Below are 27,200 nucleotides of genomic sequence, written 5' to 3' on the forward strand. Positions count from 1 at the left end.
AAAACGTAACTAGACACAAACTTAAATAACAAAACGAATTAATATTCACTTGACACTAATGACCGTACCCAAAGAGGCATTCCGAAACAAATACGCAATTCAAATTCGTAGAATATTCGAATATTTCGCACAAGAATTCGCAGTTGGCCAAGGATCGCATAAATATGAGCGTATACACCTATCTCTAGAGGACTATGGAATAAGTAGTAGTAACTATTATCGTTATAAAACACGTTTAAATGTAACACCTTGCAATGAGCATAGTCTTAGAACAATCTGATGTTTTGAGCTTTATAAAATGTTACATAGCCTAGTTATGCCTGTGTTTCGAAAAGGATTTTTAACAGTTCAATTTTTTTAACAGTTCAAAGGATTTTTAACAATTCAGATACAATATAATTTTGGCTGTATCGATTTTCTTATATTTTAACTCTAGGAAGTCATAAATATTAAGGAACATATACAAATAATGAAACATCTAATAAATAATGACCCTTAATTAATACTAGAACCATATAACTTACACAACTTTAGTAGCCGTCATCTCAAGAAATTGCTAAACATACTAAATGAGAAACAAACTGCAGCAAAACAAGCCCAAAGGGGATCTGTCAAGACCGGGAGCAACTTGCTTCTAAATTCTACGCAATGCAATTCATGTTCAAAACAGGTTCAATAGAGTTCAAAGTAAGTTGTTATGACACAATACCACCTACTAATATTCATGTAAGCTGTAGTTGCATTATTCGATGAGTCACCGCGCGAGGTCTGAATACTATTCAACGGGCAGGTCCATAGTACACTTGTCACTGCGTATACAACTATTAATTTGATATGTTCCCATTTCTGTTTGTTATTGAGTTATGATCAATGTGCTGTTTGTCTATATTTGGAGCATAATAGAGATTCAAGTATGTATGAAAATAAACTAGGTATAGATAGGTAAAAAGTATTTATACGAGTAACAAGGGTGTTCCTCAGGGCAGCAACTTTAAAAACAGCGTTGGCTTTGGACACGATTTCAAAAAGCAGGCTTAGATATTCGACAGGTAAAACGTTAGGTGGACAAAAGTAAACGAATATACATGAAGTAGAAGACCACAGTACGCAAGTTAGAGAACACACGGCATCCGTTACAACACGACTTACACCACAAAATAAAATCTTTAATAGCTATAAAAGCAAGGCATAAAGCTCACTATCCTATTTTACAACAGGTAGTGAATGTTGAAGCGAAACAGGATTTTGCATGGATTCGTCGATTCAACTCCGGCGCTCGTTCCCACGGTCCGCTAAACGTACATACATACATACATACATACGTGTTTAATTGTAGAGATTTTTATAACACACCCGTTGGATTGTCGTTTTTACTTCATCATAACATGATCGGAGAAAGAATTGTTTTTAATATGCTGTTCAATGCAGGTGCGATCAATGCAAAGGTAGATTGTAACCTACTGCTTGAGGCATTTGCATAACCTGTTTTTGTTAGCATTAGATGATATTCAAATAGGGCTGGTTGCTGTTTCCTTAACTAATGTTTAGATAATTATCTTATTAAGATACACTGTATGCATGTTTAACCACCAAACTGTGTTTGTTTAAGGATCCTCTGGTAATGTATTCTAAGCTAGTGTAATTCGAGCATGAACATAAACTTGCTTCTACATTCTGCCTAGCTCTTCACATGTTTATTTTATTAGCAGTTCTTTATGAAGCATAACAAACGCCGCTTCCTGGAATCGTGCTTTTACAAAACAGTAAATGTGACATCTGACAACACATTGAGTACTATGCAAATAGGAATAACACGCCGGGCCCAAGTTACATGTACAGAAACTTAAATGAGCCAAGAAAATGATTGTCGACTATCAAATGGGTCGGCATTACGCAATAAATGCTATTCTATTGTGAGATTTTATACCAAGTTCAAACGGAAGCATTAAAATTCTTTCTACGTTCACACAAAAGAATAAGTTTTGAGAATCGACCTGATGTTCGCGCATGAGAATCGTAACACAATGGGAGCAGGGCTGCCGGTTATCTGTATGACTTGTAATCATTCACTTAAACCCAGCTGTCGGGGTAAACGACATTTTCCGTGATATTTGATTCAAAAGCGAATAAATTCCGGTTATTTTTCTATACCCTAAACAATGTAGTGGTTGAATTGGTGCACTCTAAAGACATGTGCATAATTGTGTTCGTACCTCTATCTATCTATCTACTATGAATATGGCTTGTTTGGTTTCAGTCCAAGTGTTTAAGGATATGATTATAAAGAAGCATAAGAATTGGTTTATTATCTTAAGCCAATCCCACGTCCCTGATTCGAATTCACATGACAACCTTATTTAAAATGTCAACTTAGAATTGAAAACGCAAATCTCATTGTGGATCGACACGGCATTCAATTCTCGCCTTACATTATAAGCAATAAGGGTTAAACGTGGATCAATGAGCTAACTACCTGGTTGGAATGTGATTTTGGCGTGCCGAGTTTTGCGCAATACGATAGAATTGCATCTATGACTGGTTTCGATAAGAATCTTTGTGGGAAGAATTCGCAGTACCTGTAAATGTTTTGATTTCTAAGCTTATTCATCTGTTTGGTAATCTGAGATACCTGCTCGCGGCTTGTTCAAACGCCTGTTTACACGGTTGGAAAGGTTTAAGCATTCTTTTATCTTTTACAGCTGATCTTGTCCCGACAACGAAACTGGCTGTATCAGCTTATCTTTGATGTCCAACCAGATTGGACCCTTTTGCTTGTTTGCGAAATGTATCAATTAACATTTTGTTCCTTTTATCTGAACAACACTACCGTTTCCAATTTTGGTGCACCTATTTCATTCATTCCAATTACTTATGCTTTATGGGAGTTATTTAAAACTTTTGTATAAGGACAAACATGCATTTCTCGTAACAAATTGCAAAAAGCTAGCACATACGGCGATGAAATATGTTCTTCTGCATGTATTTTATCTTCTTTTGCTAGCAAATATATCAATGACATAACTCTAGTAGGCAAAGTGACACAAATGATTTAAGTCCAGAGTTCATTGTGAGTAAGTCCATTATGGGCTGGCAACTAAGTATTCTTAAAAAGAGTATTAATTCCTTTCTCGTGCGTAAATGTTATGTGCAGGTGTATTTGCAGCTTGCGCCTGCATGTGTGCCCATAACTTATCGTTTCAAAAGTAATTGCGTTTGTGTCGTTAAAGTACTTTTAGTGTTAGTGTACAAGTGAATGGCTGCTAGATATGATCACGAGTCTCCAATTATATTATTATTAGATAGTTTATGCTAATAGTATTCTGTTTAGGATGTTTCTTTGTGACTTGTTACTTGATTCTTACTGTCTACACTGTGACTGTAATTTCCATTTTGTTTTGTATCAGAATTCTACGATTAATCTGTAACCACAATGTCTGTTTTCGCACTGAAATATTCAATTCCTTCTATATGTATTTCTTTATTGTTTTTGTTATAGATCTCTTCTAATTTATCATCCACTCTATTTTAATTTCCAATATAATCTAACTTTGTATTCCTAATTAAACTTTAGTTCTATTCCATTCATTTTCCTACTACATATTAACATATATCTACTTCATAATCCTTCTTTATACCCTCTAAATCCTTTCCAATCGCTTTAATATCTCCGTGATCAAAGTACAGTTGATCCTTGCCTCTTACTAGTACTTAAAAGCTATTAATATTGTGAAAATATGCACCTCCATTAAATATGTTAGCAGCAATGACATCAGGTTAATTCATGGCGTTTTCAAAACCTTTTGATTTATCTGTGCAATAATTTATAGACTATAAATGTCAGGCTGTTAGTAAGCAATGTTTAGGTTTGGTTATATAATATTCTGAGGAAGTCCTTCATCACTTGTTAGGTGTGTGATGTTAAATTAGTTACTTTTATTCGCTTTTAACTTTAGGAGGTTCTTTTACTGTTAAGTTGTTTTTCCTACAGATAGATTGACGAAAAATGTATTATTTTTCTTTTTTAAAGGTAAACAGAATTCATGTGTTTGAGATTAATAGTATCCATCTTTCCTTAAATCTTTTGGAATGAACTACAAAATAGTCTTTAAAAAGTGATCAAATCATATTCGGAAATATCACTACCAATGATCCTCGATGCATATATTAACACCTACTTCGGAGTTGCAACACATTTTTCGATTAGTTTTTAAAGTGTCCACGAATCTATAATTGTTTTCACACCGATCCAATCACCGTGGGTGTGACTATGAGCGGTGGACATAAAAATCTCTGTAATCAGAAACGTTTAACAGTCCCAACTAATTAGTTTCTTAGAAAGTGTGAAGATTGAATTTCTTTTTAAAAGATAGTGTTAGGAACATTTCTATGCGTAAGCTAAACGATTTGGATTTCATTAATTATATGATGGAAGTGTAAAAGAGGGGTCCACAGGTCCACTACTGATCTGATCGCTTTGAGGAGATTAGGAAGGTCAAGCTAATGACACTTCATCAACGTTTTAATATTGTTTTGATATCGTCACGGTAGTTGCCGCAACGCCTCTAATTACAAGAGAGTGTTAGCTTTTAGCTAGTTTACATTAATTTGATTCGGTTGGCGATGGGTGGGTACCGTTAATCGCTTTTTAATGATCAGTAAGTTAAGTTTGGTTAATTTTGTTTGAATATTAGGATTTTGTGTTTGTTTTTTATTTGAGATTTGTAACGGTACTTTTGCTTTAGCTAGTTATAGTATTAATTACTTTTTGTGATTGTGTGACAGCTTTACCACTTTCGGAGCGTTTTCGTTTGTCTGTACCCTTAGTATGAGTTTGCTTTATGTTGAACGAAAACGAAACGATAGCGCGTTTAGAGTTCTGATTGGCCGGCTGGAATAAACGAACCAATCAGAGCGACTACTATAAACGTAAAGCAAACTCATATTAAGGGTACCTTCCATATATTTGTAAGTTATACTATGGTTAGTATTTGCATCAACCTCAGCTGAACTCAAAAGACGAGCTTGTAACTACTTAACCAATAAGCCAGTTATAACCAAACTGATTCAAAAACAACAACGCACGCCTCAACCAGAACAAAATGCTGCCAGCAATTAGTGTTCATAACATATTCCATACACATGCGTACGTGTGACATCTATATTCAAAGTATTCGAAGGTGTAACTTGCGTTCATTTCGAATGCTGCTTCAGTAAGGGAATTTTAAGTATCTCGACCGGTATGGACGTGACTTGGATCGTGAACATCTTCAAGGGACAGTTCGGTGTTTGGGTCACCTTAGGACTGGGATGGTGAACCTTTACGTATAAATGTGTCTTTTTTGTAAAGAAATGTTTATTGTAGCGTAGCAACAAGACAGAGACTACTGATGGTGAGCTGTTACCGCAGTATGCACAACTAGCAGGTTTACCGGAGCTCAAGCTTGAAAAGCAAAAGAGAGTGAAAGAAACAGAGATGTCATTGGATAATTTTTCCCCCTTGAAAAAGCCTGCTCTACTAAAGACGTCATAAGTGCATTACTGGCCGTCTTAACGATAAGTGACGTGCCTAAAATATTGTGTTGCATGACCAGTATCTCGCCTGATAGAGTAGAGTACGCTCGCCTATATGCAACCTATTCACTCAATCCTTAAAGACATCCAGGAAACACTCCGTAGTTCTGTTGTTCTAATTAAAAAACTTGAAGCGAAACGCTTCGTGCCAATTGTTCACCATCTCTTCTTTAGAGACATCTCAGGCTCTTAGGGTTGATATATGTACAGAATGCAAGTTTAATATGAAGACGGGTTGCTTTTATTGGTGAAGTAGTTTCTGATTGTGCTGAAGTATCGTAAAAGGTGGATCACTTTGATGTTGAATGGGCTATTAAGCCGAGGAATAGATCAAGCCTGTAATCCCTGAGGAAATGCCTTTGTTTTAGTACGTGTTGTCGTGTTAGATGAGAATTCTTAACGTGTATTGTGTATCTGTTGAACAGTGTGAAAGTAAAGTGTCTTACTAAACATAAAGCTAAGAAGAATTCTTAAGAAAGAAATCCTATAGGATTTTCTGTTTTTAATTTATTTTTTTAATGGGACAAGCCCTCCACGGCCTCCCATACCGCTGCAACTCCTGCAACCCATGAAGATACAGGATCTACAGTAGATACAACTATGAAAACACCGAAACACTGAAGTCCAGCACGTCCTAAGAACACGAATGACTGTCTTGAATCCCGCAATGAAATAAATCCAAAGATATTGTTAGAGAAGAAGGAAATAAAATGAAAGATTACTAATAGATAATTAGATAATTAACTAAAATATGTTAAGAACATTATTACTTCAATATGGAAAGATATTTATTAGTCCACTGGATTACTAGACCAACAAGGCAGACAATTTTAATCTACTAGAGTACGTATAGCTCCCCTAAGTGTAGACACTAGACAGTAAAGGGGGAAACTGAGGCAGACGCCGCCTTTGACATCGCCATCTCAACTACAAGTTCATTACTAACGTAACGTAGGAATGTATGTTCGTATGTATATAGACTAGTGTGCATTAAAGTTCTGCTTTAAATAAAATTCTTAGGTGTTTTTAAATAGTAATTCTTACATAATGGTATTCATTTGAATACCAGCCTGTCTTATAGATTAATTAGCCAATGATTTGTGATTAAATAAAACTGTATAAATATAAGAAAAAATATAGGTACATTATGGAATCGAAATAAGGATTACCGAAAGATTGCAACTTTTATTTTGATGGGATACAATCATTTAATGACTTCTCCCGCCTTGGGCGAGGCGAGAGAGAGTGTCAGACTCTTACTGACTAAAAACCACTCCGTTCCTACTCCTACTTTTCGAGCCAGAGCCCCGGTAAACCCGCTAGATAGTCCGCAACTCCGATAAGATTGTAACTTGTATCTTCCTTATTGGAAAAATACACCATTGTTCAAGAAAATCTTCACAAAAAGTACAAAACAAAGTTTGTTTTTAAAAGAACACTACCTATTGTATCTTCTGTTCTTTCGAGAGAACTTTTTGAAGTACTCTACGTACCGTACATTAATTATTGAGAAAGTACTGTTTCAAGGTTTGTCTTTGAATTCTTTACGATTTCATTGTAACTACCTAGTGTCTACCTGTGTTGTGATTTCCCAAATGTATTTAGTTTGCTTTTTTGTGATAAAACTTAGCTTATCCAATTACTGCGAACGGACACTAGATTTATAGGGCTGTCACTGGACAATGACTGAAGTTAGGATTAATTGATATTTTGGTTATTTTTTTATATCTATTCTTCTGTATAATGCAACTTTCTAGTAGAAGACCGCAAATATGAATGTGTACTGTGGTATTTACGTGCCGTAATGTGCACCTCTGCCTACCGCTTCGGAGATAAAAGGCGTGTGGTTACGTTACGTGCGTATTTACTTGACAACAGTATCTAAATTACCTACTACTTAAACGCATGCTTTATCCGTCACCAAGTTGCAGTCCTATTCTTTAAAATCGAAGAACAAACATTCGAACAAGTCAAACTTTCGAACGAATCTGATAGATGTGATGCAAATCGATAAAGTTAGGAACAAAATGTCGGTAACGTAACATGGATTCTTGGTCTTCAAGTAGTACGGAATGCATAGAAGTAAGTTTTATACAGTTCTTATGCATTTTTATTTTAAAATAGTGTAATATTCCTGCATACTTTGCCGGTTTACGTTGTTATCTTTATATATATAATTCTTCTGTACGTGTGTATGTCACTGAACTCCTCTTAAACGACTAGACGGATTTTGATGAAACTTTTTGTGTGTGTTCAAGAGGATCTGAGAATGGTTTAGATTCACAATTTTGTCCGCTGGACAAAGTTTTTTTAATTAATTTTTAATTTATTAGTAGTTGTTGATTTTGGAATGTTTTACATCGGATCCGACGGACGGCGCTACCATCGCAGTGTCAAATATTAATGACGTTAGATATTGTCATAACATTTGAATAATAATTTTCATCAAAAAGGTCCAGAATGTTTTAGCTTATTAAAAAAGTTTAAAATTTTCAAATTAACGTGTAGACAGGACAACGTCTGTCGGGTCCGCTAGTTATTTTATAAGGTTATAATAGTTATTGGATTTCTGGAAACATATAGCCCAATTTTTCTATGCACAGTGGGCATATATCAGTTTGACATTTCGAATTATCGAGACCATATTTTGCCCTAAACATATTAAAATATGAAACAAATAAAAATGATCACGGAATGACTGACACAGCGTGAATAGCATTTTGGATACTTAGTCCATAGATTAGCATTGAATGGATTGAGAATTACCATGAAATGAGCCTTCTAGAGTGCGTAAACCTCTGAAATGTTTTTATTATAAAACAAAATAGAAATATGATGACTCGTTGACTAGACTAAACATATCTGTTGTATCGTGGGTGCGTTTACACAAACAAAATCTAAAACACGCAGTTTGGTACACGCATAACGTACTTATTATAGTTTTAAACTGTTGTATTTGTACAACAAACAATCATAAACTTTACAATTAGAATTGCAAAGAGCTTTCGATTTTTTTCCAGTAAGAGTACAAATCACAAAACATTTTATTTCAATTAATCCAGACACCTTTTGTAATGTCCAATGTCAGTCTGTATTTCAGTGATGTTTCGAAGATTCATATAGAGAAGAATGATCGAGAATCTCCATCGTTACTCATGTTAATATTGTTATACAATTTAGATTATTAACTCACTGCTCACTACTATATCATTCAAAAATAAAAGTTCTAAAATCTAGCATCATCATCATCATCATCTGTACGAGGCAACTGCTACGTAAAAACCTCGGAAGTATATAGAAAAAAAACTGGCAAACGATTAAAAAAAATGTCTCAACCGCTGCCAACCCTAGTCCTCACACACCACGCCCTCTACACTCAAACATAGCAATAAATCTCTTTCCTATGACGATGTACAAAGGAATTTCGGTAACCCATTTAATTGGTTGGCTGATGGCTCATGATTACACCCTCAGGGTCCCAAAGAAATGAAATAGATCACCAAATATAATCACCTCAAGGGTTTCGATTACCGATTGGTTACACTTCCTGTAATCGTCCCTCAATGAGGTAATCTGATTAGACCGTGGACTCTTTAATATGGGGTTAGAAGCAGGAAGGTGCAGTTTATAATAGGGGATTGAATGGGATTGTGAATTTTATTGAGTTTGGACATGAATACTGCTAGAAGTAATGTCTTTATAATGTATCCTTTTTGTTAAGTAATAAGGATTCAACAGTTCAATACGTTTTTTATTTAAACACATGCCCAGAAAATAGTAGGTACTATGCAGAATATCTGTCTCAAAGATATATATTTTTTTAATTCAATGTTGCCTCACTCTAGTATTTTCTCCTATGTCGTGGATGCGTTTACAAAGATACAAGTTCACATACACATGACACCTAGGATAATACCTAACCATAATTTGTTAAAATAATTACACAAAGAGTTGCTCCGTCCAGGAAAATAACGCTACACGTTGCGTGGAAGCCGGTGCAGTCGATATGACACCTTACGGAATCATCCAGAATGTGGATATAAAAAAAATACTGTGTACAAAGAATATTTGAAAAAGTGATTAACAAAATTGTGGTAACCCTTGACTCTTTTAATTTAGTGACCGAGTGAGTCGTCATTCCTTTCAAAATATCACATTTAACGGGTTAATTTTGCAAAATAAACTGATTCACCAATTATAACCTTCTGATTCAATTAGGACACATTTCTGGACCACAAATTGGTACTTAACATTTTTGGGGTGCGAGTGGGTTTAACATGGACGGGTTATTGCTACTGATTAAGAGAAATAAAATGTTTTTTCATGTGCCCGTATGTCTTGGTTTGTACATTTTAGCATTTTTAGCTCAGTCTTCAATTCTGAACCTTCATATAAAGATGACAGGGTTCAGAATTAAGTAGATATGACTGTACGGTATGGTCTACGTTATACCTACAGGCAAAATGATCTTTAATTCGTTCTAAGTACAGTTACGTGCAAAACTGCACACATTAAATAAATGGTATGACGTAAATCGCATTTGCGCCCATCAACCGGCTAACGAGCAGACGGATCACCTGATGGTAAGCAATCGCCGCCGCCCATGGACGCTCGAAACATCAAAGTGCCACAAATGCTTGGTTTAGAAAATTTAAAGGTTGTTAGGGATTTAGGGACTGAAAAGATTGAAAATTGGGCCTCCGGTAACCTCACTCACACAACGGAATACAACGCAAGCATTGTTTCACGCCGGTTTTCTGTGAGACCATGGTATAACTGCGGTCGAATCTCTCCAGTCAAGCTCGTGCGTGGCTCTCCCACACTTAATATGGTAGGTTATAAAGACGCAAATTGAATTTTCGTTTTACGGCTCATCGTATCATACCTTACCTGGGTTGAAATAGGATTATTGCTACTAATTAATGAATTAAATTCTACTGAATCGGATTAAATCATCACGATGGAATTTCCAATAATATTCCTGACAGACCATTTAATATTTAGGGCGGGGTTGAAATAGCTTAGGTCGCTTTAGCCTAAGGGATCGTTGGAGAGAAGTTTAAAGAGTAGATTACATTCAGTGAATAATTTAGTATGGGTAATTTTGTTACTCTGTTGTTATCAGAATGTATAGACTGAGTTGTCATTGAAGTACACCGACTTATCGTGAGATATGTTAATGATTATAAAGAGCCTATTGCTAAACCCTTAAAACTGCATACGGCATGGCATACTTAATATTTTACTAAAAATACACTAGAAGAGTTGAATTTTTGTTTAGTTTGACCACATAATTCTGAAAGTACAAGCCCACAAATTCCTGAAAAAGGTTTCGTCCTTATACATAACATCACCTAGTCATACTAAATATTAGAAGGAGCAAACTATAGGTAAGTAAATCGTAACTCTACAAACCCGTAAACAATGCAATGTTTATTATTGACAGCTGCACTAAACGCCTTAAGATCATTATCACGCATTTCAGGAAGCAACGGGCAACATACACTCGTATAAATAAGGTGAGTCACTGCACACATGGTTACATATCAAACTATACAAAACCAATTCATCAAGACCTCCCCTTGTATAATTTTTCCCCACATTCAACGGTCAGCTTACACTGGTTATGCATAGCCTGATGTGTAAGTGTACGTGACTGTACTTCATTTACAATGGCTTATCTGTAATGCGTGCCACTGTGTCCTCGAGTACAATCGAGCACGAAATCGATGTAATATGTTCCCAAAATTTCGATTAACCATAAAACGTTTTGGGGAATACTAATTCCTTTTTTTAGGTATTTTAATCTTTAGTTTTACATACGAACGTCTATACCAAGTGTGAGTCCACTACTGGACTATGGAGCTCATCTCCAAATGAGGAGTTTGTCATAATTTCCACGCTTGGCAAGCAGGTTGGATCAAAAAACGATGCTACCCAGTCACTGAGAGCCATCAGACCACCACAGATGGGGCCCAGTAGGGCTGATGCCTGATACGGAGCTGCGGACTACCTAGCGGGTTTACCGGTGCTCCGGCTCGAAAAGCAGAAGGAACAGGATGGTTTTTAGCCAGTAAAAGTCCGACACTCCCTTTAGCGTCACCACTAAAAAAAAAACCAGTCACTGACCATTATGATTGAGAAGTATGCCTTTTGAATATCAATTTCTTAGTTTTTAGTACAAATTTACATGTTTTCGGTGATTCAAGCCGTAGTAGGTAATGTAAAAAAGGTATGCAATGTTTTATCACTTGACAAATGTTTAATATTCAGTATTTTTCCTAGTAAACTGAGCGCTCAGATTATGAGGCGTAAAACTAAGTACACACTGTTTTAAAGGCTTTTTTATGTGTCATTTTATTGTGTGTATGTATGTGAGTTCCATGAATATATATTTCTGCTTTTATTTGCAACGAGTAATATTTATACCTAAATGTGCTGAAATTACTGGAATTTTAATGCTTTTTGTTTATTTTTCGTAGCGCATACCTCTAGATGTGTTTAAGGTCTTGTAAGCTAGAATTTGTGTTTTTTTTATGAGATAGGGACAAACGAACAGACCGGTCAACTAATGACAATCGGTGCTGCACACATTAACAAACGATATTCTTTCTTTTTTTAAATATTGTTTTAATATAAAAATGACAAAAAAACACACTTTTTTTGTAAATGTGTACAAAAAGTGTGTTTTTTTATATTTTACACTTTTGCACCCGATTGTACCGTGGCTAACTAAATGTGGGTTCGATGCAGGAGTGGTTAACCATTTGTAACTCAACCCCTCGGGAAGCCTGAGTGCTTGAAATCTACCCCTGATTTTTTAATGCACTTCAATTTATTTTTCGACAAATTAGAAACTATTTTTCTTTCTTTATAAAGCTCTTGTGAAAGTGGAAAAGTATTTGCACTATACTATTTACATCTAAGTACAATATTTAATCTATACTTAAAATATACAGCTGAAGAGTTTGCTTGTTTTAACGCGCTAATCTCCGGAACTACTGGTTCGAATTGAATAAATCCTTTTGTGAAAGTCCATTTATCCAGAATGGTTATAATCTAAAACACATCTCGCTATAATCAATAGGAGCCGAGCAAAGCGGGTGATCCGCGCCGGAATCACTAGTAGAAAAATATTAGGTCTATCATTTAAGACTCTTTAAACTTATTATAATTAAGTAGGTACTTCACTAATACATCAATTTCTAAGAATAGCCCCTACATAGAACCATTATAAAGTTCACAACTCTTTGAAATCCCTAGAATGTGTCAGATCCACAAAGCCATGTAAAGATCAAAGATCAAAATTTCACACATTCTCAAGATCAATTGAATACAAGAAATAGCACCCTTCATATCTTCAGCAACAGAACTTTATGGAACAATAAAAACAATTAATGTTTACTCCTATCAAAGTCAATGGCGCAAACCTTAAGGCCTATTGTTCCCTGTATGTGAGACGAACAATTGTTCCTATACCCTTCCAGAATAGACCGGCAAGTATATAGGAATATCTGCATTAATTACATAAATGTAGCTCGCTTTGTCTAACATATGCCTATTGTTTTGACATGTATACAGTGTACAGGATGTTCCAGAACATTTGTATCGATATCAAATTGAAATGGGAGATTTCTTAGGAGTAATTTTGAGGAAATTATCTTAGTATTTCTGTATGTAGGTGTGTGTGAGTGCGTAATTTTTGATATCTAGGTATAATCTTAGTATTGTTGCCTGAATGCTATGAACCGTGACAGTTAGATAGACATTTACAGAGGTTATAAATATAATAATATATTTTTCAACACATACTAATGCAGATTAACAAACTTTTTTTTTTAAGTTTTTATACATGCTAGATGCTAGAGTTCACTTAGTGTACTTGTTCGATTTTTATTTTAACACATGCATGGTATTTTTTATTTAGCCCATTTGAAACGTCAGGTTAAAACTTAATTAACGTATTCTTACACAACCTGTATGTACGTCTTTTGATATTCGCGTGGTAAATCATTTTGTTTATCATACAGAGTGTGAGAACTTTGTAACGTATGTTTAATTGACAATTTGTTTGTATTTGTCAACGTTTGTTTGTTAATTGCTGTGTGTTCTTTCATTATTTTTTATGGTTCCTTAAGGGTTTTAGGCTAGTTTTTAAAAGGATAGGAAAGACAGACAAACAGAACTTCTACGGGATTATTTTTTAGCATAGCCCCGCCTTCGACGAGGCGAGAGAGTGTCAGACTGTTACTAAAAAAACCACCCCGTTTCTACTTCTGCTTTAACCTAGAACCCCGGTAACCCGTTAGGTTTGGTCCCCATTTGTGACCAGAGGACTTACAATAGTGTTGCAGGCCTTTTGAGGGTCATGGATTTCAGCATTGGGGATGTAAGGAGAGGGAAAATTGAGTCTCCGTTACTCACACTTTTGCAATTATAATATGTAAGGCTGTAACAGTGCGTCTGTAAGTGAATGCATGTTTGTAGTTTAAACAACACATACATAGTCACTTCATAGTGTAAAAGTATTCAATGCTAAGGACTTGGCACAATATCAAAGGATATGAAAGATTCATTGCACGGCTTATAGTTAAAACTGTGACATAATGTTACGCCTCTGTTATTCCCCGAAGATGTAAATAGGGGTCTAAAGAACAATGTAATAAGAATTAAGGATCCCTATGTAGCTAGCTACACATGACAAGTGACTGATGACAGACAATCGACGAATAAATTAACGGATGATACCATAAATCCTACATCGCACATATGAAATTTACATGCGAATAAACATGGATAGAATTTATTTTTTAAGCTGACTTGGTCACTCGTATATCGTCACACAATATCATAAGAACTTAGAACGGGATATTTACCATTTTTATTACCGCCATGATCACGGATGACCTGAAGTTCATGTTTGCAACAGTGCCGAAATATCGGAAACGAATAAACATGGTAAATATCCCGTTCTAAGTTCTAATGATATGGATAGAAAATGCTGCAATAATTTAGTATGTCTCACGAAAGTTATAATAAACCATTTCAAACACTAAAATCAATTGCCCTTCATCAGAATATCAATCACGATCTCAACAATAATGACAATCCCATTAATTATTCAAAACTCCGTTAAACTGATTCCCAAAACTTAATAAATTAGTAACGTTAAGTGACTACGAAACAACTTAAAAGCTTTGGGTTAACGTTTGGCATAATATTATGGATTATATTTTCCAAGGGGATAGGCAGAAGTACAAATTCTTATTAATATGAATAGATGCCACTGTCAACAATTTTCGTAAAAGGCAAAAATCCGTAACTCAATCCAGGAATCGAACTCGAGGAGTCGAGTTTGCTACATCGGGTACAATTCCAGATACCATCACACTAATATTATAAATGTGAAAGTTTGTTTGTTTGGATATTTTTCCGTCAATCACGCTTAAACTACTGAATAGTTTCTGATGAAATTTAGTATACAGACAGGGTAGAAGCTGACTTGGGTGATAGGATACTTTTTATCTCACGGGTAAGTGGACGAAGCCACTGGGTGAAGCTAGTAGATACAGAAAAAACAATTAAATAATCGAAAAAGCTTTTACTTAACCCAACAATCGAACCAAACACTCCCTTTCGCCAAACAACCAACGAAAATTTTCAATAATAGAAAAACGTTTAACCAAACCGAGAATCAAACGTAGAGCCTTTCCAATAGCCATGCAACCAATTAACTACTCCAATTTCGAGTTAATTCGCCTACCATTGGATTATCAAATCATCTCACGTTTAGTTCGAAGTCAGGAGATGGCAACCGTCACGGTTTGGTAGTCAGGACGTTGACACGTCTATCGAAAACCGCAAACCATTGTTTCTAGAGAAAAACGAAAACGTTCCTAGTTTACGTTTTTGGTTTCGTGTAACGTTGTGGTAAACGTTTTGGTATTTGTGCGTTTTTGTAGGTATCTTGATTGCATCTAGATGTTTTTGTGATAATCATCGGTCGTCGGTTTCTTTTTTGGACTGGACAAATTGACTTGTAAAGGCCTGTTGTGACAAATAAGGTGACTAACTCTGAGAAGTTTATAATAAAATTTTATCGAGGAGTATAGTAATAACAGTAAGCCAGTTCTTACGGGTGATCTATTCCAATATTCAATATTCTAATTCTAAGGAGACCAATCATATTCATTGGTATCCTTAACTTAACACTGGTGCAAATGGACTCAGCTAAGCTTTTTTATTATATGGAAAGATGCGTGCTATGAATGGCTTCCTTACTATCGGTACATGGCATACTCGAGCTGCGCATCATCCTCGCACAGCTACATAGCTTAGTATCAGTGGATACTCTCTGACTATCTTCTGACTGTTATAGATATATGAAAAAAAATGTGACAAATATCATATTAGAAATTTAAACATCTTAAACCACCATCATGATCCTACAACTACAAAACTGTCCCCAATCATTATGTTGCGTGCCGATAACTTGAATGATACGTATCGCAAGACACTTTACTTTATCCACAGCAATAGGCCTGTGTCGTAAATTTCAAAAATGGCATATTTCGATAGTTTAGTACCTGTATCACCCCAAAAAATAATATTTCATGATAAAACTTATATTTAAAGCACATATTTTAAGTTTGAATAAAATATTTTTAAACTGACGTAAAAACACAAGAAAGTGTCATGGCGTCGTGAAGGACGTCACATAGTGGCAAACAGGTATATCACATTAAGGCGAATGTTTGTTTTGTTTAAATAAAAATGGAAACTTCGTATTTTAAAAGCTGTATAGTGCCCCAGTGTATAAGTACAAGTATAAAAACTCCGACTAAATTATTCATACGTGTTCCGGTCAAGAAAAATATGCGAAAAAAGTGGTTAAAACTGGCAAGGAGGACTGATGCTCATTGTTTATCAACGACATCGAGAATGTATTTTTGTGAAGATCATTTTGATGTAAGTATTTATTTAATAAAGTAGTGACTACATATTCAACTAGTAAATCTTAAGAAGAACCAAAGCTTTTTGGTTTTAAATTACAATGCAATTGCATTTTGCATTGTATTGTGTTAAACAGTCTTCATATTTTTCCAGTTGCCAAACGATATGCTGAATTATACAGAGTACCATATTATGGGAACGGTATCTTATGTACGAATGAAACCAGGTTGTTTACCACGTAAATTTGAATGTCAAGAAGACAGAAGAAAACGAAGCTGCACCAGTGCAGAGCGGCCATACATGATAAAAAAACAGAGAATGTCTACAATAGCAGAGTGTCTTCAAGAAAGTTGTACACCTAGCACTTCCAATGAACTGCTAGAAAGTTGTACACCAAGTACATACAAGAAGAAGTTACTTACATAGAAGTTTTAACATTACGAAATTCCGATGAACAAAAGTCAGTGTTCGATGCGAAAAATCGGCCTAGCGTAACAGCGTCAATTTTCGGTAAATTATTGCTGTTCGTTTTCATAAAACCAGGTTCCATGGCAGTTTATTATCGGTATTGTTTGATATTGGTGGAAATAGCACTCTCAACTTGTCTAAACACGATAATAATAGCAAAAAAACGAAGTGGCTTGTGCTGTTGTATGGAAATCTTAACCAAACGTCAACAACAACAATGGCGCATATCACTATGTGACGTCATACGTTCTGATTGGCGTTCACGGCGGAAGGGCGCGTGGTGTATTTTTTTGATTTTGTATTTGTAAAAATAACAATAATCTTATTATTTTGTGAGGAATTATGCCGGTTTTCCTTGATTAAATATCACAATTTACGCCTAGAAACATTCATCCATTGATTTCATTGTTAGTTGACACAAGCCTATTTTACAAACGCTACAACTCAATCATTGCAGAGTTACCGTTAAACATTAAATGGATATGTAACAGTAACGCTTTTCTCCACAACATGCAACCACCATACAGTTATGGAACATAAAATATCTGTTATAGTAATATGTGGTTCGGTACGGTGAGATAATAATAACCTATTGTATTCTATAAAGTTCATTTTGAATTTAATCAATAACCAATGAAATAAAAACCAAGTTACTTCTTTGCGCTTGATTTTTTCGTATTTGGAATCAAAATTATAAAACATCTAAGAGAGGTATCAGTACCCTTAGTACGAGTTTGCTTTACGTTTAACGCGATCGAAACGAGAGCGCGTTTGGCGCTCTGATTGGTTGGTTGAGGACTTGTAATAATATGAGTACAGACTTTTCTGTCTTAAAATGGAACTGCACCGTGAAAATGACATTACATTATAGTTCTTAACCCTTTTTACCCTCTTAAAGTTCTAATTTCCAATTCAGTTTTTTCTATGAACTAGGGTAGTTTTGGGAACAAAAAAATGTGTGCGCACTTTTACCATGCCGTTTATAAGCGACAGTGTTTTGTTTTTTAGCTCGACTTGCAAAAAAAAAACCCTCTAATTGGCTGATCCGCAAACGAAAGAGAAGTAAAAAGAACAAAACGGATTTCGTAAAACATACTAAAAAGAGTTAAAAGATTAGTAAATAAAATTCTTCATGCAGTTTAAAAGCAGTAATTAATTTTATGTTTGCAAAGCAAATGTTTAATGAAAGTTTAATCAAAGCGTATCCAAGTCAAAATAATGTGAAGAAAACAGATAATTTCACTCAAAGAAGGTGAGTCATGTACTAATTAACCAACATATAATATTCGTGTAGAACCAAATAACATAATCAAGTTACGATCCAATTAAAAATATTGCGATGTTTTAGAGAAGATTTCATACATGTGTGAGTTTTAATTAGAGGGAGGATTAACCCTCTCATATAACTTATACTTTATACATGTAAAATATACTAATAATGTTAAAAGAGATCGGAAGCAAATCTCTAATTTATTCAACGTATATTTTCTTAAGCAGTTCGAAATACTCTTATCCAGCTTGATCTCCGTCAGTTAATAGAGATAAACGCGAGATAAATTACGGATCATTAACTTCCAAACACAAAATGTCCCAATCTCGAATCGTCATCAAATCATTCCAATTTAATTAATTCACACGCTACCGGTACATAATTCCCGTGTTTAACAAACAAGACCACCCTGTACCGTGAGAAATAAGTAACAGCTGTTTATAATCTTGATTAAAAGTTTAAAACTTACCAAAACTTGCGCGATCCCATTCCTGTCATCCACCCAAGCGACCACCAGATCCGCACCTCTCATATTCCTCGCCGAATTGAAACCCAAACCGACGTAGCCAAGAGTCTTCGCCTCCAATCTGAAGGTTATACTCGAGTCAGTATTCACCCATCGAAGAACCACGTCGCCATTCTGATCCAGTCTCTCCGAATGTGCCCATGTCAAACTTGATTCAAACGAATTTGAATCGAATACCTCTCTCCGATGTCTCACTCTGTATTGATCAACTATTCGACTAGTTTTTTCTGTCTTAGATTGGGCTTGTAGCTGCCCTAAAGCTTGTGAGTGTAATGGGTTCGCTGGCAACTCATTTGGCTGCGCATACTGCTTAAACCTTGGCAGTTTGGCATCACATACAAGAATAGCACTTAAAGCTATGACTATTTGGAGATGCATATTTGTTCAATGTCGTTGGTTCATCACTTTGTAAAATTCTGCAACAAAGAGAAAAATAATCGCATTAGTACTTACACAGAAACAATGCAGAGTTGATATAAAAAAGAGACAGATAGCAATATATTATGAAACAGAAAAAAAACAAAGATGTCGTAACAAGGATGCGGCCAATAAACAGGTACGATTTCCGGTGTAACCACCACAACCATTGACGTAACAAAAACAAGCCCAGATAACGAGGTGGACGTCATAACTCGTTCCGGTGTTTCGGAAAGTCGCAGCGAACAAATAGTAGTGGTATTCACCTTATTAACATACCTACTAGTCACAGTTTGGCGCCGCTCTATGAGTCAACGGTCTCATAAAATCGAGCTATAAACGAAATTGCCCTATTAGGTGTTATTCACAAACACCTAGATATTAGAATTCTCATATTTTTGCAATAATTGTCGATCTAGATTTGATATCGATTGAACAACTTAAAGTATAATGGCCGATAACGATTTAATGTCCATTAAACAATCTGTTACAGAAATCTGGAATGTTATTTGAATCGATTATATCATCGGAGTTAAGGAATTTGGTAGACTACCAAGTTTCTTCAAACATCGACTCATCCGATTCATGGTATCGTGCTAATGAAGGTAATTCGATTTATATCCGGCATTTCATTTAGATGTTAATGAAGGATAAAACTTGGTAACCAAGTTGAGTAACTGTTTGTTCTCGGATATAAACTTTGACCCAAAACGCGTAGGATGATGTTGCATAAATGTGCAGACGTAACGAACAAAGCAGTACTAAATGCAATCACTTCATAGAAAATCCTATTGTATATTTAATCATTGGTGAAATCAATCAAATATCTCTAAAAACAGAAGATCTTAAGCAAATCATTTATTTTTAAAGTAGAACATTTTCACACGATAAGTCCATCACTACAACATTCGTATGTAAAGAGTCCCATCCGACATCAAGGTCCAACAATATCAAAAACTCCACTCTTCAAACATAACACCTTCAAAACCGAACCAAAACAAGTTTCTAGAGTGCAAGAAAAAAAGGAAGATCAAATAGAACAATAAATAAAAGATAACGAGGGCAACAACATAGGGGCAGACTAAAAAACAATGATAAAAACCATTTCTATGCAAATACGGAATTTAATTACGGAATATTATAATGAAACGGCGACACCGTAATCGGCTTAGCCATTATGTAAAGAGTTGGGGCCAAGGTCAAGTATTTTAAAGACCGAATTCGGTAATCTTATGTATGAGAGCGCATTATGGATTCGGAAGCTGAGATACAATGAAGCAGGAAGATATTAAGTGGCTAACAAATATTTGAGAATATTTTTGTTTTGTTAGAGTGTTGAGTATAAGTGAAATGTGGTTTTGGCAATTTTGATACTTGTTTACTCAGTGATGAATCATTGCTATAGCACTAGAGACAGAAAGTTACTCTTGATTCAGGACTTGGGAACTGAGCGTCTGAGACACGTCCAAAAAGAGAGTAAAAGTAAAAATGGAAAACACTTTTGATGGAATTCAGAAATGAAACAAAAGCGAAGGTGAAAAGGCCAATAAAAGCCCCAAAGACTCCTATTAACGATACAATCAAAATACAAAGCTACTTCCTCAGCTAAAAAATAAGGGCCGCAAAAAATGTGAGCAAAAAAGGCGTATCGTGAGAAATCCACTTGAGGCAAAAACTCGGATGTGCCATCTGTTAGCCGAGGTGTCCCGAAACACTTACGAGCAAATCTGTGAATAAATAATGGGAACACACAATTCGTATGACGTGGACTAAATTGGGGATAATAAGAAGATCTGATATCATCAACGCAAAGCACTTGAAATTCGCTGGAGATTTCGCTTTGTGACAAGAACAGATTGTACCTGCCCTTTTTTATAACGAGCTAATTAGGCGCTTCCAATATAAATGTTAAAGCCACGATCAAACATTAAAGCTCATTCATTAAATGAAACCTAACGAACTCCATTTCAATAATTTTCCTATTAACAAGATTATTTGTATAGAAATGTGTATAATAAGCACATCGGTATTTACAAATTAATGTCGTTCACAAACTCAAGCAACGTTAATTATAAACGTGACCTGGAAGATTGAGGAGGCTTCATTTACGAAGAATTCCTTAATGAGAAGGCAGCCACGTTTTCTCAAAATCTTATGGTAAAAGATCTGGTAAAAAGCTTGGACGAGGTCAACATTGTCTCGAGACCGTCCTAAACACAAAACAGTTGGGTACTTAGAGGGTTTACAGTAAAAACAATGGCCAAATTATTCCAAAAACCCCTGAAATTATTTACGGACGCGCCTCTAAGTACTAGCAAAAGGGGACCTTTTTCGACAAGATGGAAAACACAAGGAAATTAACTAGAATTCTTAACGGGACCAGAAATGAAAAAGGGGTCGGCGCTAAGAATCTCATCAGAGCGAATACAAAGTACTGTTTGTAGATATTTACGTAGAAAATCTCTCGTCTGCTACAAACTCCATCTTTCTTAGTTAGTTCACATGAATAATTTGATCAAACATCTTAAGTCAGAATGTAAATTCACTCTATACAAATATTTGAAAAAAAAAAATAAGTAAGCATACTGTGAATAGATTTGTGAAAAAGAATATTTTCTGGACTAAAACAACTTTATTGCCCAGACGAATATAATAAAAGGTTGTTGCAAATTTTCTCTACTGCTCAGAGGCGACATTGAACGCATTCGAAGTATTCATATAATCATCGGTCGATGACCCTCGGATTTAAATGTCTCGACGCCTCCAAGTTTTTATCATAACACGAGTCATTGGCTAAATATAATTACATAAATTATTATCCTAGAGATAAACTCAATAAAGCCGATCGAACACAATTAAGTTTCAAAAGCAAATGACAGCGATAAATTTATAATTTAAGGAAGTAATAACTCTAGTTTCGGACACCAATTTTTTGCCATACTTTACGTTTAATTAAACTTTGCAATTCATTTTCTAACGGTCTTTCAAAATGTTTTAGATGTACGTATATTAGAACAGAACTCTCATTAAATTTTGCTTGCGATACAAAACATTTGCACTGATGTGATGTCAGCACAAATTCTATTTCTACAACAGAGTTTAAGAATAACGATGAAAACATAGAGAACAGTCAAGAAAAAACAGTAAAAGGCAGTTAAAAATATGTAATTTTCTATTTTTCTTGGCAACTACGAAACAGAACGGAAAGGCAACTAGGTACAAAAACTACCAATTGCGGTGTTCGAGCAAAACGAGATAACAGATCATTATCCACTTATTGAGAGGAAGTCGAAACCGCTTTGTCCATAGTCGTTATAAACAAATGGAGCGATATTTTCGATGGTAATACCAGTTATACTTCAGAAACCGCAACACAAGGAGCCAGTTCGATACTTTTATCTAATCTACTTAGATGCATCCTGTTTGAACTGAACAAGAGTTTGTTTGAAAACTTCAATCAAGTTCATTCACATATCGATTCGTATCGTATCATTTATTTTTGGATTTCATTGACCGTTCGCGTATCCGGATTGTGTTCTGCACATCCGAAACAAAATTTTAAATTTCTCAAGTGGCGGAATGAGTATTAAATATAATTATCCTCTTTATAATGATGTTCATATCGGTATATTAAGTACACCGGAACTTTTAATCGATGAACGGGTTTTTTATGGTCGCAGTGTCGGTTTTGAGTGTAAAATGAATTAAAAATATTGCTAAAAGGACACCAAGACCAGGAATATAATTTAGCTCTCATGTAGCGGGGTATTTTAAGCCAGGAAGGTGTAACTAAGGGAAATATTTGCGATTCAAATAGCCCGTCTGTCACGGTAAAAGGTTAATGAGTACGTGAGAAAAATTCACAATGCCTACGTACATATTCAACGGCGCCAGTTTTTACTAAACATCAGGTAATTTTATGGGCATAAAGTTGATATTGCATCAAAAGAATATTGCATCGAAATCACTGATCTTGAAATATGGGCAAAAAATTCGCGATCCTTACTACCCGCTGGCCGAAGACAAGAATAAAGACATGGAGCTAATCCTGAGAAACTCGCTCGTTCACATAATGGCGTCTCCATTACAGAAAAAGTTTCTGTATAATGTATCAAAAGGTCTAACTTTGAAATGTACATCGGAGTATGAAATAGATAAGCTTTGTGAGAAAAGAAATGGATAGGTAGAGTTGAGCCAAAATCACAGATTCTATTGTCAAAATGGAATCATAGTCAAATGAATAACGCACGTGTTATATCGCGATTGATGAAGGTAACCAACGATAAAATAGAATCTGTCTTGCTTTCTACGTTTCTGGTTTAAAACGATGATCCATTTTTACCAATAAAAAAAATTATGCAATACAGCCCCGACTCAACAACAATCACCTACATCAGACTTAACCTTCAAAGCTGGTTTCATTCATACGTTAAGGTCCGCAGTTTATAACAGGCAAGAGTTGTAGCGTGTGTCGGCAATGAACCATTTTGTTGCACTTCCACATGCGAGTTGAAATTTATTGTTCCAACTTGTCCCAGCAGTGTCGTCGAGATGAAAGCCGTTGTTAGGCGAACAATGCAAAGTATTTTTAATATCAACGTTGTTTTGCACCGGTATGGGGCTGGTATGTAATATCTTTTGGAATTACATAGTTCAATAATAATAATTAATGTGGTTTTGGACATTAGAGACACTAACCCGTATTGAGCAAGCATGGTGATTAATGCTCAAATGCTTCTCCGTGCGAGAAGAGGCCTCTGGTCAGCAATGGCCACTTATAGGCTGTTGATGTGGACATTAGAGGTGAATCGATACACGTAAGTATTTGCAGCGGTGTTTTTTCCAAGTCGTGTGTTCTTATTATAGAAAAACACATTTTAGTCTTCCAAATCAACCATGATTTATAATACATGTTGGGAAAGGAATAAGAGTCTTACGTCACAAACATTTATGCCAGTAAGGACCATTTTTCCGGCTTACACGAAATGCCTATTGACATTATATTAAAAAGGTTTTTACTCCGATATTACTGACATAAGTTGTAAATTGTTCCCTCGACGAACATTACGGAGCTCTCTGGAGCATTTCCTTGATTTATGTCATCCCGTACTGTGAAATTTTATACGAGTTGGTTTTAGGGATTGTTAGGATGGTTCATAACGGCTTTCTAGATCATAATGGGTTCGTCAGCCTCTTCCAATTTTATCTTTTTCCAAGTAGGTCACATTGGGAGCAAAAATCTTTACCAGATCCAACTGAGTCGTCACTATTTTACTTAGATCAACATCAACGCTTGATGACACATCAGTTGTGATGCGCCATTCTTCACATCCGCCATCACACTCTCTGGCTTTTGACTAATATTTGTACGGCAATATGATCACATCCTGATATGCACATGAATTTCGACACTTATAACTTTACTTATGCACTGATCGACCACCAATGTCGTAACTTAGGTAACTGAAACGGTATCTAACACTTCTTTACTTAGTTTGGTATCCAATTCAAGAGTAAGTTTTTCTAACATGTTTTATCCGCCATACCATTCTAAGTGCACTACATCTCCATCACTGGCAAACCAGACTATCACCATGAACACTTTTACACTGCTCCATTAAGGACCAGAAGTATAAAAAGGCACATTAATTCAATTTAATGCACGCATCTGGACCCAGACTTTCATTTTATACTACGGTTCATTTCCGTCACTATTTGTAGTGGTGATAAGAAACTTGATGCAGTTGGAAATGTTAGGGTACCGTATACAAAGGGATTTAAGAATCATCTTATTCACTATACATCGCTCACTCTTACTAGATATATAAAAATATATCTTTAATCTGACGCCTTGGAGTTGTGATAAATTTTGTCTGTCCGTGTTCTTGTCATGATGACCAGCCATTTGAAGTGAGCTCGATCGCATTCTCGCCCGTCATTGGTCGAAATTATTCTCACAACCAATGATATGGCGGACCGCGATCGAGTTCAGTTCGGATATTTCAAATTGACAATTACAGAATAGCCTAGCAGTTTTTAATAACCACCAACAACAGTAAAGCGGGGCTCTTTCTCCTGACCTAAACTAAATGTTTGGATATGTCTTAACCAGAGTCGACTGAATAAATATTTTAGATGAAGCGACAAAAGCTTATTTGCCATCACATGTACGTACTTTTAAAGTACGGAACACTTTTTACGGCTTATCCCACGTACTATTAAAAAAATTTGTAGATTCATTCACGACAAACCTTTAGAGTCAAAGTGATCTAGAAATCTATTTCTACTTTTTCCGACGTAATTGGAGCAGTGATACCCCCTATCATTAGATTTATAACCTGCTCCTACTAGTTGCAAGCTCATTCATGATTCTAATATGGGTACAGAACATGTATAAAAAGTTACATCTGCCAAAGAATGTTGAACTTTCAAACTAGGCTGTTAAGGACCACGTTTCTTGTAGGACCAATTTCTTTGGTCTTTATGGGCGAAGCTATTATATATATTATAGGTAAAACTATTGCATTATCCAAATCAGTAAATGCATATAAATATCATGTACAATGACATCATTTCTGTATTTACCTGAGTAAATAAAGGTGAGCTAAGGACCAGAAGAATGGATCTAGTTACCTACTTGCTTTTAGCAACGATTTATATATTTTTCCCTTTTATCTCCCAACTATATTTTCTAGTTCATTTAGTGGTAGGAAACCAAGACAGTTTGTACACGTCACAAGGACGCATTCAACTTAATTGCCTTAGTGCTAGGGGTGGCAGTAGTTGACAATGTGTGGCTTGCTGGTCCCAATTAAAATAGGGATGCCATCTGAGAATTTTAGCAATAAAAAGAAAGACAATTTAAAGAGGCTAATGAACTGAAACGGTTCATCCGTGATCATGGCGCTTGCCGAAATATCGGAAACTCATAGACACAGATAAACATGGTAAATATCCCGTCTCAAGTTCTAATATTAGTGTTAGTGACCATGTCAGTTTAAAAACTTGTAAATTAAAGAAGATTCAGGATTTCATGATCACCAAACGTTATGCAATCAACAAGGGAATAAGCAAAGGCAATATAACACAATAGTCCCTAAACAAACGAAACCAGCCCACGCAAAGTGTAGCACATTAATCTTGTAATAATTAACGACACTGGCGGCCAGTTAATTAGGCTAATTATTAGCATCCGTGTTAGCAGTTATCTGAGCTAATAACTGATCGACGATAGCAGCGTATCCGTTCCGTTAGATACAGAAAAAAAAGTTGCAATTTAAATCATAAATGGTACTTGGAAATATAAATATGAATAAGGCGAATTATATTTCTTTTACACTGGGAGTCGTTCACCCTATATTATAGAAGGTAACTAATTGCCATAAGTTTGCGACAAATTGGTATATCTTAACGCGTTCTAAAAATATCGCATTTCACGTTACAATTCATATCACTAGGTTAGAAAAACATAACAAGCCCTTGGCAAAAGGTGTAAAGGCAAAAGACAAACTTTTGACAAACAAACCTTTGATTTGCTAGTGTCAAAAAGAAGACAAAAAGCGAACTTTAGTTATATTCTTGAGAACAAAATCAGGTAATATATCAGAATAAGGAGTATTCTGATCGGAAATTATCTAAATACACACAATACAATAGATTATAGACAATACAATTGAATCACGCTTGGACAAACAGTACAGAGAATCTGGATAGTGTTTAATCAGTATTGGGAAATGTAAATGGCTAGGAGATTACTGAGCATAAATTGACTGCGGAATATCTAGCACAGATTGGAATTCCAAGCAGATTGGCGATAACATTTTCGTGTGAATACCGCAAACTAAAAGGCCAGTCCAATAGGTATTGTGAAAGATGACTGTGGGACTGAATGTGTATTTAAAGCAGTTAAAATTGGTGCTGAAGAATTAATGTGTTTGTTCAAATGTGTTATTTCGCATGAATAATCTGATCGTTGTTATAATGGAGTTATGAGAA

At 35.5% G+C, this 27,200-nt stretch overlaps 1 protein-coding gene across 1 annotated transcript in view; it reads right to left on the reverse strand.

Annotated features, from left to right (window-relative positions):
* The window catches only part of LOC118271857 (MOXD1 homolog 1), a 78,201-nt gene that overhangs the window by 12,214 nt on the left and 38,787 nt on the right, over window positions 1-27,200 (reverse strand). The window contains exon 3 of the mRNA XM_050693621.1: window positions 18,732-19,204. Within this exon, the coding sequence (XP_050549578.1) occupies window positions 18,732-19,166 (435 nt within the window). The 5' untranslated portion in view covers window positions 19,167-19,204. The remainder of the gene's footprint in view (window positions 1-18,731; window positions 19,205-27,200) is intronic.

This window comes from Spodoptera frugiperda, chromosome 5 (genome assembly GCF_023101765.2).
Source record: "Spodoptera frugiperda isolate SF20-4 chromosome 5, AGI-APGP_CSIRO_Sfru_2.0, whole genome shotgun sequence".
Lineage (NCBI taxonomy): Eukaryota > Metazoa > Arthropoda > Insecta > Lepidoptera > Noctuidae > Spodoptera > Spodoptera frugiperda.